General features: G+C 45.3%; 1 protein-coding gene across 1 annotated transcript in view; it reads right to left on the reverse strand.

The window, feature by feature from the left end:
- Window positions 1–2450: 2450 nt before the first annotated feature.
- Window positions 2451–15377, reverse strand: part of LTN1 (listerin E3 ubiquitin protein ligase 1) — a 179649-nt gene continuing 166722 nt past the window's right edge. The window contains exon 30 of the mRNA XM_063956390.1: window positions 2451–2974. Within this exon, the coding sequence (XP_063812460.1) occupies window positions 2912–2974 (63 nt within the window). The 3' untranslated portion in view covers window positions 2451–2911. The remainder of the gene's footprint in view (window positions 2975–15377) is intronic.

Below are 15377 nucleotides of genomic sequence, written 5' to 3' on the forward strand. Positions count from 1 at the left end.
TTCGGTGTTTCATTTTTTTTCTTCACAATGACATGTATTACTAAAGCTAACTAATCCATTTTATATTATGTCCTGTAGAGGAGCCAGGGATTTGTTTTGGTAACATATTGGATTAAATATATTTTGACATTCTGGGCACTAGGAACTAATGACTGTACTGACATAAAACACATCACACGTCAGTGATGTTACTAGCGCTTTGTGAATGGACAGGCTTAATATTGGTGCGATTTGGGTCCCAAAGACAGTGAGGAATGGGAAGAGATTTGCCAAAGAAATCAGCCACTAATGCTCAAGAACATGGATATAAAATATAGGGGTTGATGTATAATGCAGTGAAAAGAGTTAGTGAAAACAAGGTTGCATGTGACAGGGGCAGTGACATCATGTGAGGAGGGGAATGGAGGCAGCAGGAAGTCACAGACTGAGAGTTATCTGGTGGAAGCAGCAGAGTCCCCAGCAGCACAGAGTATATCAGGAGATGAGTGATTTCAGTTAGGACAGGACTGTATGTGACAGGGGCAGAAACATGATCTGAGGAGGGGAATGGAGGCAGCAGGAAGTCACAGACTGAGAGTTATCTGGTGGAAGCAGCAGAGTCCCCAGCAGCACTCTGTACGGTGCTGCGGAATATGTGTGCGCTATATAAATAGCTGGTAATAAATAAATAAAAAAATAATACCGTATATACTCGAGTATAATTCGACCCGAATATAAGCCGAGGCACCTAATTCTACCACAAAAACCTGGGAAAACTTATTGACTCGAGTATAAGCCTAGGGTGGGAAATGCAGCTCTAGCCGTACACAGCCCTCAGTGCCAGATATGCCCTCATACTGCCAGATATGCCCTCATACTGCCAGATATGCCCTCATACTGCCAGATATGCCCCACAGTGCCTGATGTGCCAGATATGCCCTCATGCTGCCAAATGTGCCAGATATGCCCCTCATGCTGCCACATATGCCCCACAGTGCCAGATATGCCCTCATGCTGCCAGATATGCCCCTCATGCCGCCACATATGCCCCTCATGTTGCCACATATGCCCCTCATGCTGCCACATATGACCCCTCTGCAAGTGCCAAATATGCTCCCCCAGTGCCTGTTACTTACCCCTCCGTCGATCCCGCGCTGTCTTCTGAAGGAGGGACACGGAGCGCACAGCGCGCGCCTCTCCTGTGTCCCTCCTGCATCTCCGGCGGCCGCGGCGGGTCTATTAAAGGAAGTGCCGGTTCGTGATCAGAGGTCACGAACGGGTACTTCCTTTAATAGACCCGCCGCTGCCGCCGGAGATGCAGGAGGGACACAGGAGAGGCGCGCGCTGTGCGCTCCGTGTCCCTCCTTCACACTGCTCTGCCTGTCACACTGCACTAACTCCAGTATAAGCAGAGGTGGCTTTTTCAGCACAAAAAAAAGTGCTGAAAAAGTCGGCTTATACTTGAGTATATACGGTAAATAAATAATGTTTCATATACACCTTATACATACAGCCTGAATGTAATTTTAGCCAATATTTTTAATAACTTTGTGCATTAACCAAAGTTTGTGTACATTCACACAGTTCATTTATGTTTCATATACACCTTATACACACAGCCTGAAGGTCATTTAATACAATATTTTTAAAAACGTTGTGTATTAAACAAAGTTTGTGCACATTGAGCCGTCAGAATATAAAGGTTTCACTATCTCACGCTCACTCAAAAAATTCCGCATTTCGGAATGTTTGGATATGGGATACTCAACCTGTATTACAGTAGAGAATACAACAGTGGCTAGTGTTTAAGAGTCCTGTCAAAGTGGTGTCAAAAAAAATTGTTTCATCAGTACCTTGTGCGTTGCCCTCTCTGTACCTTACCTCTGTTTGCAGACAGTAAAGGCCAGTACTCACTGGCCGATGTGGGAGAGATGTGTGCTGTACGAACCGCTCAGCACACATCTCTCCCCCCACTCAGCACAGCGCGATGTGTGCTGAGCGTGCGGGGGGAGACGGGGGTAGCGGGTGAAGTGAGCGACCTGCTAGATTGAGCCTGCATGCAAGCCAATCTAGCACCAGCGATAGCGATGCGTGGGGCTGCACATCGCTATCGCTGCGGGGCATACATACGGAGCGATCATGCTTAAAATCTAAGCAATCTAGTCAAATTGCTCAGATTTTAAGCAGCGATCGCTCCGTGAGTACCCCCCCCCCCCCCCCTTAACTCCTTTATAGCAGTGTTATTACATAGTATACAATGGAGAGGGCAGACAGATTCAAAAGGCATTCTGATTTTTAATGAAGGACAAAAAGTACTTAGCAAAAGCCCTTTCCTTCGCACACACAGAAGAAACTCTTAGAACCTATAGCGTCGTACACAGGAAGACTTTACAGGTAAAAAATTCTCTTTTCAGTTTGCTATCTGCATAATTTAGGGGAAAAAATGTATACAAACCAAACTGGACACAACACACTTTCTCAAATGGATTTTACTGAAAATCTGCTTAATTTCCAAAGGAAGATACAGTAAAATGTACAAGCGGACGTTGGCTTTTATTGCTGTACATGTCAATTGTACAATCTGCAAAACCAAAAAGTTTTGCACTTTAGTTAAATACTTGTGACAAAAACCTGTGTGTCCAATTTATAGCTTCTGTAATCATTAAAATTATCACCGCAGATTCCATACAGAAAGCAAAAACTTAAATCCCGATGTTACCACAACCATCACGAAACAGTTTTATCACACTTAGGTGGTTTGATGGAAGGAAAAACTTTAGTTTAGCTGCTACTGTACATCAATATCAGACAATAGAAACATATTCACATACTGCTGAAATAAAAAAATACAGGTCTTTCAGTGGTGCAGGATTGGGCGATTTTGCAGAATGGTATTTTGGCGTACTCGGCGGGATCTCTTAGCTGGCACGCTTCAAAAGAAAGTTTCTCTACACAGGGGGCATGTAGACTTGTTGCTAGAGGTAAACCATTTGTACTAAAAGACAAAAGAAAAAGATTACACACATTTTAATACACTGCACAATGAGTTCAATGGACAAAAGCAGTAAACCTATTTCAACAGCGAAAAATATTTACAAGGAGAAAATGCTCTGTAGACCACTGATAAGGACTGAGCCTCAGGAGATTCACCTGTGCGTCCTCTACATTATACTCTTATCAGTTCCAATGTAATCCTCACAGTTATCATCGTGACCAGAATATCTGCTCAGATTAATGAACACAGTGTGATGAACTCTAAGGATTAGTATTACTTACAAAGTGCCTACATTGAAAAGAACGTTGTGCAATACTGTAACAGATATTTTCATATGTAATTTACTAAGATCACAGAAATGAAAGCTCTTTAAACCAGAATGGCCTGATCATGGGTGTCGCAAGGTATCTAGATCTCCTGGGAGATGCATTTATCACTGCATATAATAATACTGAGGGCGGTATCCAATTACCCACGGTTAATTACAGCAGGTAATTGTATTGCCAGGGGCTATTCAATAAGCCCTGATTAACTGGCGCTTATCCCTGATTCTGGCATTTATCGCAGATTATGCTGAGGCACGTGACGCATTATCCACAATAAGTGCCCCTTAGAACCGCGATAAGGGCTATGAAAATACAGAGGCTTTTGCGGGACCTATGCTTTTTCGCACGAAAAATGGGTGTTTTTCGTACAACCTAATCGGATAGAGGTGATTTAAAAAAATGTGAAAAACACCCCATTTATCGTGGCTGCGGCACTATCACTGGTAATTGGATACCCTTCTTTAAATTAAATCCGGTATACAGTGAACATAAGAGATGCAGACCTACTTGGATGCCCACAAATTAACAATTAGACTTAGACACCCAGCATAAATGATGACCAGTGGTACGGTTCAGTTTTCTATGCATGCAGAGTATGTACCTATACTAAGTGGGGAGATGTACTAAGCAGTGAAAAGAGTGGAGAAGTGAGCCAGTGGAGAAGTTGCCCATGGCAACCAATCAGCTGCTCCGTACAATTGTATAGTATGCAAATTACAAATGTTACTCCAATACTGATTGGTTGCCATGGGCAACTTCTCCACTGGCTCACTTCTCCACTCTTTTCACTGCTTCATGAATAGACCTCTTAATGTCAACCTTAGGGGGGAGATGTACTAAACAGTGAAAAGAGTGGAGAAGTGAACCAGTGGAGAAGCTGCCCATGGCAACCAATCAGCTGCTCTGTATAATTTTATAATATGCAAATTATACATTTTACTTCAATGCTGATTGGTTGCCATGGGCAACTTCTCCACTGGCTCACTTTTCCACCCTATTCACTGTGAATAGACCCCTATATTAGCAGCAATGTGCGGTCACTATATACAGTACACATCACTGCTTATTACAGTAGGCTGACATTGCAGAATTTTTTTGTGTCATACCCCTAAGGGGTGCAAGGAAAACTCCACAACTTTGGGGGTGGCGAGGTCCCGAAGGTACAGTCACAAATGCCGGGACTTTGCTACCATCGCTGTTAAATGAATACCGCCTAGAGTATATAACAAATTGAGGGAAGTGGATATAAACCAGTGTGGCTCTAAGAATACCTGTATGGTGATACAAAACTCTTAAAGCTGGATATCTGGCTGATGTGCTTAGTCCATGCACAATCGGCTCTACTGTTATGGTATATGATGCAACACCCTAACCTTGCCTACAGCCTGGATGCGGGAGACGTTCTGTAGCGGGAGTTCTGGGTTGCAGCTACAAGGCAAGAGGTCCATAGCAAACACAACTGTCTATTAATGGAAAGGTTTTGTCGGAGAACAGATTTGCTCAGGTGCAGAAATGCTTTCATATTTTCAGTTTTGATATGTATCATTGCAAGCTACCATTCTCTGTTATCAGCCATTAAAGTAGCCAGAGTGCAATGCCCTCCGAAGATATAATCCTGTCCATAGAGACCTTCATCAGACTTGGGTGGATATTATGGGTCTGTATGTCCTACCACCTGATGTAAAACAGTCTTGTGGTGACTGCACTCTGACACGTGTCATTAGCCAATACCATCAACAATAACAAAAGCCAGATCAAATATGCTGAATATCTGAAAATCTTTGGTGGAAAATGCAAACCAGCGAGTAACAGAATTCCTTTCTGGTTAAAAGCCTCATTATTTTCCTGCGAGAGGGAGTTACAGACAGGTAAAGTGAGGATACCAGTGGACACCGCACTTAGGGCACACTCATACTGACTCGCTTCTCAATACCTGTAGACTGAGGTCATTCGGTTACTGTCTTCCCTCTCAGTGATGCATGGTTTGCCTGGTGCTGCCAGGGGGTGCGTGTATTTCAGGCTGGCAGCTGTTCATACACACAACTTTCAACAAAACTCTACTGTGATCTTTAATGTCAAAGCTCGACAACAGTGGACTGATATCTACATTTTGCAAGTAGTCACACACAGAGCGTATGGTTTGATACTGTACGATACTGCACACTCTGTAACCACTGAACCACCTCCAGGATCAACAGGAGGAGGGGGATTTTCTAGTAACAATAATTTTATGGGCGGCTGATAAAACGAAGGATCCTAAACCAGTGAACTTTAAGCACAGCAGTTTTAGATTTCCTCATTATGGGGCTAATTCTAACGGTGTCTGTGTGTGCGTCTTTAGCCGCAGCGGCATCTGCGACTTTATGATAAATACTAGTAAAAGCCTTTCCCTGGTGTACTGTACTTCTGCCTAGTGTGCAAGAACTGTGTGACTGTACTTCCGCCTAGTGTGCAAGAACTGTGTGACATTTCAGTGACTTAGACGCATGCACAGCTTAAAGACATCCACCATTGGCGTGAATATCAGAATTGTGCCCGTCTGAGAATAAGCCGCTGTATGAGTACTATTCTACCGACGTGCTAACGACTCATTTTTACAAATCAGTCAAAAAAACCTTCTCGTCCTGTAAATAGCTGTGTAGTGGGATATGTTGCTAGCACAATCAAACCCTCAGCCTTAGATTAGTAGTGATGTGTGTCTGTGCTAGTGTATCCCTGGGAGGGTGGGGTGGATTAATAGATCGGTGAGGTTATGGTCGACAGTCAATAGTTCAACATGTATAAGGTTGACGGGTACAAAAAGTCAACACGGCAATGGTCGAAACACGTTTGTTTTGTGTGGGCCAAATGTGGGATATTTCATGTTATCTGACCGCTGTCAGCATAAACATCTACGCTCACCACACTTCGGGGCTTGGTGGCTCACCACAGTTTAATACTCCCAATAGATGTCCACGTGGTCAGTAAATCAAGCAAGTGTGAGAAAAAACGTGTCAAACCTTGAAAACAGGTGACCATTTGTGTGTCGACCACTGTCATGTCCACCTTTTGAACCTGTCGACCTTAAGCACCTTTCATCTGTCCACTTCTTGCATCGGTCAACCATATGGTGTTAACCTACTGACTGCTGACTAATACATTGTCAATCTATCATCTGGATATCCCCTACACAATAACAAATACAACACATGCTGGACTCACAGAGGCCGTACCTATGGCTAGGGAGGCCAATCCCGGGCCGTTTTTTCAATCCCGGGATTCGGGATTGAAAAATGCTCAATCCCGGGATCCCCGGGATTGAGTAGGTCAATGAGAAAAATATGTATTTTTGACTTTTTCTAAAATAGAAATGACTGACTAGCACAAATTATGGTTTGAAACAACAGTATCCACAGGAAAAAGTCACCATTTATGGCCCAGCAGCACAGGCCCACAGAAAAAAAGAAAAAAAAGTCTTATCTTTTTCCTATGGGCCTGTGCTGGGCCATGAATGTTATTTTATTCTTGAGGTTTTAGGGCTCATCTAGGTCTCCAACACCACAGGTATAAAATAAATAACATTCATGGCCCAGCACAGGCCCACAGTAAAAAACAGAAAAACCTTTCATGGACCCTGCTCCAGTCCCCCACAGGAATACAATATCTTTCATGGTCCCAGCCCCCCCCCCTTCACAACACAGGGTGACAGGAACTATCAGAATCATGGCCATTGCACACAACCCTACCACCCCTTTACCCCTACCCACCCCCAGGAATAAAATAACTTTACTGACTCACCCAGTCTGAATACAGTAGCAATCTTCTAAGTCTCTCCTCTCCAAAAGAGCAGCATGCACTTCCTAACTGGGCATGGGACTACTGAACAGTGTGGCGCGGGTGGTCTTCAGTATGCCGAATGTCGGAATCCCGGCGCACAGTATACCGGCGCCGGGATCCCGACACCCGGCATACCGACAGCTATTCTCCCTCACGGGGGTCCACGACCCCCCTGGAGGGAGAGTAAATAGCGTGGCGCGCGTAGCGTGGCGCGCGTAGCGTGGCGCGCGTGGCGCGCCACCGTGCCCGCAGCATGGCGAGCCCGCAAGGGGCTCCTTTGCACTCGCCACACTGTCGGTATGCCGGCGCCGGTATGCTGGTCGCCGGGAGCCCGGCCGCCGGCATACCATACTACACCCTGTGGCGCTTTTCTGACACTGCTGCAGGCAGTTGTCGGCAGCTGCAGCAGCAGGGCTCCGTCCTCCTCTAGTCCCCACTCCTGACTACCACTTGAGTCCGGTGCCGGCCATCCGTCCATTACTGATGAGCCCCCTGTTGTTTTTGACAGGATCTGTCATGCCGCGCTGTGACAAGCAGAGGCAGTCTCCACCTCTGCTTAAGATGACTGGCCGCTGGCGGGAGCTGCTGAAAGGGGCGAGACAGCATGTGGCTGCGATGCGCCATGTGACCCCTGACGTCACGCAGCGCCACGCACAGCCAGGCAGTGTCTGAGCCTAGTGCTCAGCGCTGCCTGGAAGAGATATGAAACAGCGCATGCGCAGCACAGTCCCGAAATCCCGGGATTGGAAGCTCCAATCCCGGGATTGAAATCCCGGCAATTTTGGCCCCAAATCCCGGGATCCCGCCGATCCCGGGATTGGCCACCCTACCTATGGCTCCTTGTCTACCTTCAATTAAAAGGAAATAAAATGATTATATTTATTAAAATTTAGACTTTTTTGTATTTGGTCAATTTATATCTATGATGAGGCAGCTACTGGTCTCTTAATTAATATGATATTATCAGTTCTCTAAGCGTAAGACATGGGGGGCAGAAAGAGTCACAGGTGGAGTCACATGGTCTGCCCCCACAGGTAAAGTGCCCAGGGATGTTCCATTACAGACCCACCCCCACCCTTCAGCAGCAGCGAGGCCGCGGTGCTGATTTCTGCTTCCAACCTCCATGGGTGCGGGCAGAACTGCTGACGGCTGCCTCTCGGCTGCTCATGTAATAGCTCTGGGCACTTTACCAATGGGAACAACCTATGTGACTGAACCTGCCCCCTAGTGTCTGGGTGCAAACATACAAGTTAATAGCGAACCCTTTTTTTTATTAAATTTTACACTTGGAATATTAAAAAAGTTCATCAATGCAAACACATATTACTGCAAGCCTATTATTAATGCATTACGTGATGCGTCTCCTATAAAAAACAAAAGATGATGCCAAGACTTTATTATAGTCAGGAGGTGGACAAAACAAGCTAGCATTAAGGAGCCAGGGAAGACGTCCATACATTTACATCACCGCGGTCATCACCCTCGCCAGAAGCAACTTGTTTTCTGTCAGATGCACTGGCTACGTGGCTCCTGGGATTCCTCCAGCCCGATCATAATACACAGGAATCAAAAAGATTACACTTGTCATCCCGTTACATAAACAACGTATTAAGTGCGCAAGATACACATGTAACACCTGGGTTTTTACGTTCATCGAAACAGGAAAGTGTGGGCCATGTGACCCGCTAAAGATGTTTTTCCTAGAGATCAGATACCGGGGCACAGATTAGGTAGAAGAGCCGGAGGTTAGAAACCTGCTACAGTTTAAGCCGCCTCGTGTCTCTTACATCTGCCAGGCTTTTTCCTGTAAAGCAGAACTGCGAGTACTGGGCGGAAGGGCCGGACTTAAAGGATTAAATAGGATATTGCTGGCTTTGGCTCAGGAGAAACTACCACTGTAGAGAGACCTTTCCTAGTGGACTGTCCCCTCGTAAACACGTGGCTGGCCAAGCGTGGGGATTATCTGCAGCGTGTACTGGGAAAAAGCAAAAAATACAAGGTTTCGGTATCCAGTATTAATACATAAACACATTTAATAGAATCTTTTGAACAGGAACCTTTGAAAGCTATAAAAAAAAAAAAACCCATAAAACTATTATATGCCATATATCATTAATGTAGCACTCATGACCTACATAAATACATCTCAGTCATTCATTTCTTCAAGGAACCACTGGCCACTGAATTACTTCTGGAGCCACAAAACACATAGCTGCTTAACTCTGTATAAAAGAGTATAGCATCTAAAAAACATATCCAAAATACGACCATACCTTACACAAGACACTGCAAAAACTCTAATCCACGCTCTCATTATCTCCCGCATTGATTACTGCAATAGTCTCCTAACTGGTCTTCCCAAAACGAGACTCTCACCACTACAATCCATTCTGAATGCAGCGGCGAGGCTTATCTTCCTCGCTAGACGTTCATCGTCTGCAGATCCACTCTGTCAGTCCCTCCATTGGTTACCTGTACTCTACCGCATTCAATATAAAATACTTTTACTCACACACAAGGCCATTAACCAAACTACACCAACGTACATCACTTCGCTTATCACAAAATATCTCCCAACCCGACCTCTTCGCTCTTCACAAGACCTGCGTCTCTCATCCACACTCATTACTCGCTCCCACTCACGACTGCAGGACTTTCATCGGGCTGCACCCACTCTGTGGAATGCCCTACCACGCACAATAAGACTCTCCTCTAGTCTCCAAACCTTCAAGCGTTCCCTCAAAACTCACCTCTTTAGGCAAGCATATCACATTCCAGAACCGCCCACATAACTTTCATAAACCTTCCTATCAAATTACATCCACTCTGTACAGTCCACACATATCCTCACATGTCTTTTCATTCTATGCAATAGATAGCACCTTTCCTTGTGTACATATGCCTATTTCCCTATAGATTGTAAGCTTGCGAGCAGGGCCTTCCTACCTCTATGACTGTTATCACCCAGTTTGTTATTGTTATTTCAAATTGTAAAGCGCAACGGAATTTGCTGCGCTATATAAGAAACTGTTAATAAATAAATAAATAAATAAATAATAAATAATAACATTATACAAAACAGTATTTAGAAATATAGAGGATTCCTACTTTAGCCTCAAAGCTTAAATCGGCCTCGAAGCAGACCACAAAAGCCCACCGGCTGGCTACACTTTGATTTCTGTTCACCCATTCCTGAGGCTCAAACAGAAATCTGCAACAAGTTCTGCCCTTATAGCACCCGATGCAATCGCTAACCCTATATCTCTGAGGATTTATCCCGGGATCTCTGGGTTAATTATTATTTATTTATTTATTACCAGTTATTTATATAGCGCACACATATTCCGCAGCGCTTTACAGAGAGAATATTTGGCCATTCACATCAGTCACTGCCCCAGTGGAGCTTACAATCTATATTCCCTACCACATGTACACGCACACACATTCACGCTAGGGTTAATTTTTATTGGTATCCAATTAACCTACCAGTATATTTTTGGATTGTGGGAGGAAACCGGAGCACCCCGGAGAAAACCCACGCAAGTACAGGGAGAATATACAAACTCCACACAGAGCTATGGTGGGAATCCAACCCATGACCTCAGTGCTGTGAGGCAGTAATGCTAACCATTACACTGCCCCAATGAGCATTGGCTGCAGTTTTACTGTGCGAGGAAAAGGGCTTGTAATTGAATAGGTCTGTGTGTAAATGTCCATGGCTATAAGACCTTTTCCTCACACAGTAGGGGTGAAATATAATAGCCTGCGAGCTGCAGGCTGTGTGCGACCATATTTTTTTTAAGTGCCAGCCATTTACGCAGCAAAACCAGGTTGGTTTTGTCGTACAAATGATCGGCTCTTTAAAAATATGGATAGACTCACACAAATGTAATAGCCTGCAACTGGCAGGCTATTACGTTTCACCCTAAGTATCAAGCCTAATTGAATTTAACCTTAAGACATTTGTCTGTTATAAAAAGTTTTGTATACAAGACTTCAGGGAGATGTACGGCCCCCACTAATGCCAGGGATACAACGATCCAGTGACTGCAGCCAAGAAATAATCTATCACTATGGCAAATGTGCACGACTGCTATTCCCTCTGGCATATATCACCATACCTGGACAGCAATGCATTATTGTCCTGTTGCTGGTTATTCTCCAAAACATAATTGAAAACACAGACTGCGTAATGTGTTTTTTTTGTACAATTCGAGATGGTTAAAAACAAAATAATGCCCTACATTTGTGTAATGAATTTTAACACTGCCTGGTTATTGTATGGGCTAGCAAATAGTGGAATCTTAAAAGACAAGTGAAATAGTCAAAATGTGCATAGAATGGGGGGAATTCAATTGTTATCGCCCCCGATCTCCCATCTAAAGTGACGGGAGATTGCAGGGGGCGATATACAATTTATGTCCCCTATCGCGCTGATCGCGGCGTGGCTAAACCTGACTAAATAAATAGGCGCGATCGGGAAAACTTTTCACACATTTTAGCTTGCCACCCACGGCGGGTGCGAGCTGAAATGTAGACGCTGGCAGCCTATCACACCCTACATTTGAATAGCTCAGCTGGGTGACATCTAGTGGCTGCAGGCCACAAATACATATGAATCTCGTCCAATGTGTCCTTTCTGGGCATTGTTCTTAGGGTTACAAACTTTATAGTTTCATAAGTAAAAATGCCAAGCTTAAAACTATATGACCACCAAACTACTCCCAATTATTCTGCAGTAACATATAGCAAAACTCCTGCATGTCTGAGCTAATACTATACCTTAAATAGCTAAAGTAGTATCTCTTACATAAATCTATCCAATCCCTTTGCTTATATTTGTAACAAGCCGCTTAAGAGGGCGGGGCTTATCAATCTACTATCACTGTGGACAAGGGGAAGGAGTTTTTAAAAGAGTTGAAAAGCAGGAGAATGAATCACTGGCTTGAAGCCCACTAGGTTACAGAAATACTATGGACTTTATTAGTATGCAGTCATTACGTCGATAATCACAATGTCAACAATCAAAAAGTTGACGTGGTTAAAATGTTGATAACAAAAATGTTGACAATAGAAATTTTAGTGTAACATTACTGCTAAAAGTTCTTTTGATGTGGAGTGCTGGAGGGGACAGTCATATTGGAAGTTGCACCCATCTTGGCTGGTTCAGCTGGGAGAGTGCCCGGATTTGCCGCCTAGGTGGGAAGGGTTCTTTGCGGATAACGCGGGCTCAGTCCCGACACCGGTTATATGGGATGCATTTAAAGCTTATCTACGTGGTACGCCGATAGGCAAAATAGCCGCCCGCAAGATAGAGTACAGGGCGACGGAGAGACGGCTTGAATCTGAATATAGGGATCTGGAGACCCGGTAATTTGGCTCAGGGAACTCCTGCGCTGAAGGCAAGTTGGCTATTAGCTCAGGAGGCCTGGCTAGCTCACCTTTCGGATAAAAACGCGCGCTACCTTTTGTTCAGGGCCACCAACATATATATGCAGGCGGACAGGCCAGGTAGTTTATTGGCCCATTTGGTGCACTATGACCGTCCTGGGTCCACGATAGTGCAGATGATTGGCCCTGACGGCTCCATAGTAGATAATACCCCCGACATAGCGCAGATGTTACTTTCATACTTTAAAGAGGTCTATGACTCTCAGTCGACGTGCTCCGTGGAAGACTTAGACCTGTACCTGTCCAATATACCCCTTTCCAGGCTTTCCCCCGAGGCTAGGGATATCCTAGACGCCCCCTTAACTTTGGAAGAGGTGGCGGCGGTAGGAATGTCCCCCAGTGGCAAGTCTCCGGTAAGCGATGGCATCCCCACTGAGCTGTATAAACAATACATACAGTTCTTTGGTTCCAAGCTGCATGAGATGTATACCGACATATTTGCCACTAATCAACTTCCTCCCTCAATGTCCGAGGCCATAATTATAGTACTGCCAAAGCCCGGTAAGGTTCTCAAACTAGTGGAGTCCTATAGGCCGATCTCCCTTATCCCCACTGATGCCAAGATCCTGGCAAAAATCCTTGCGGTCCGGCTCAACTCGGTCATTACATCTATCATACACCAGGATCAATCTGGCTTTATGCCAGGGAAATCCACGTCCATTAATTTGCGCAGGCTTTAAACTATTTTGCAGGCTCCCCACTATTTCCCCTCGGACGCGGTTGTAGTTTCACTGGACGCGGCTAAGGAATTCGACAGCGTCGAATGGCCGTATCTGTGAGGGGGGTCATGACATGTATGGGCTTCGGCCCTAATTTTATACGATGGATCAAACTGCTATATCAAAGCCCATGCGCCAGGATCTTGGTTAATGGCTATGTTTCTTCCTCCTTTACTTTGACTCGGGGCACCAGACAGGGATGCCCCCTCTCCCCAGCTTTGTTTGCCATAGCCATTGAACCCTTGGCTTGTTTGGTCAGATCGCACCCGGACATTGGGGGAGTTGAAACGGGCCCATGTACTGACAAAATAGCCCTTTATGCGGACGACCTGTTACTTTTCTTGCATGACTACAGAGTGGATATGCCTATAGTGTTGCAGGTCATAGAGACCTTCGGCGGATTCTCTGGTCTCCGCATAAACTGGTCCAAATCATTTATAATGCCCATTATGGGCTCTCCTCCCCGGGTCCCAAGGATTTCCCTGCCGCTAAGCTGGACAGGCCAGTTTAAATATCTTGGGATCCAGGTTACTAACGACCCTTCGGATTTCATATCCTTGAACCTTGACCCACTTGTACAGCTGATTGTACGCAAGTCGAGGGCTTGGTGTAAACTCCCGCTGACAATGACAGGTACGGTTAGCCTTATTAAGATGATAGTTTTGCCCAAACTACTGTATGTTCTTTCACAATCCCCTGTATACATATTCCCGGCCTTCTTTAAGAAATTAAACAGTATACTAACATCTCTGATATGGGCCAAAAAAAGACCTAGAATAAAGTTAAATAACCTCACTAGCCAAAAAGTTGATGGCGGCTTGGCCTTACCTCACTTCCAACTATACTACTATGCGGCCCAGCTGGCACACATCGGTATCTGGTTGCGGGGAGGAGAGGAGGCTGGTCTGTGCTGGGCGTTTCTCCAATGTTACTACCCGGACCTCTCTCCGACATAGATTCTAGTGGGGGGGGGGGGGAGCGCTTCTCGGCTGTCCCCTCCTATTGTTTTTCAGGCCATGAAGATCTGGCAGGCTTTGATACGAATGCTCTGGTACGATAGTATGGATCCGGATACTCCCCTTTGGCACTCCGCATCACTCCCTGAACTGGGGTCTCTTGAGGGGGGGGGTTGGGCCCCGTATTCAGTAACTTCCATATTTCAGTTGTACAACAATGGTACAATGAAGTCCTTTCAACAACTAAATGAGGAGTTTGGTCTCCCAAACTCTTACTTCTACAGATTTTTACAGCTCAGGCACGCTCTACAATCACAGTTCGGGGATTCTCCCCCGGCGCTCCTCCCTTTCCCCATAAAGGCCTTTCTATGCGCATTGGGTCGGGTTAAGGTAATCTCCTTCACTTACTCGTACCTTATAAAAATAATTCATGCGGACCCGCTCTCGAACCTTCGGGAGCGCTGGGAGCGTGATCTGGGCCCCATAGATTTTGAGGACTGGGAGGTGGCGCTGGGGAACTCGAGCCAGGTCACCAAATCACTACGGTTCCAACAAATCCAACTCTTTATATTACATAGATCATATATGACACCGAATAGGTTGGCCAGATTTGGGGCTGGTGGCGCAGTATTCAGTAACTTCCATATTTCAGTTGTACAACAATGGTACAATGAAGTCCTTTCAACAACTAAATGAGGAGTTTGGTCTCCCAAACTCTTACTTCTACAGATTTTTACAGCTCAGGCACGCTCTACAATCACAGTTCGGGGATTCTCCCCCGGCGCTCCTCCCTTTCCCCATAAAGGCCTTTCTATGCGCATTGGGTCGGGTTAAGGTGATCTCCTTCACTTATTCGTACCTTATAAAAATAATTCATGCGGACCTGCTCTCGAACCTTCGGGAGCGCTGGGAGCGTGATCTGGGCCCCATAGATTTTGAGGACTGGGAGGTGGCGCTGGGGAACTCGAGCCAGGTCACCAAATCACTACGGTTCCAACAAATCCAACTCTTTATATTACATAGATCATATATGACACCGAATAGGTTGGCCAGATTTGGGGCTGGTGGCGCAGTATTCAGTAACTTCCATATTTCAGTTGTACAACAATGGTACAATGAAGTCCTTTCAACAACT

This window comes from Pseudophryne corroboree, chromosome 2 (genome assembly GCF_028390025.1).
Source record: "Pseudophryne corroboree isolate aPseCor3 chromosome 2, aPseCor3.hap2, whole genome shotgun sequence".
NCBI lineage: Eukaryota > Metazoa > Chordata > Amphibia > Anura > Myobatrachidae > Pseudophryne > Pseudophryne corroboree.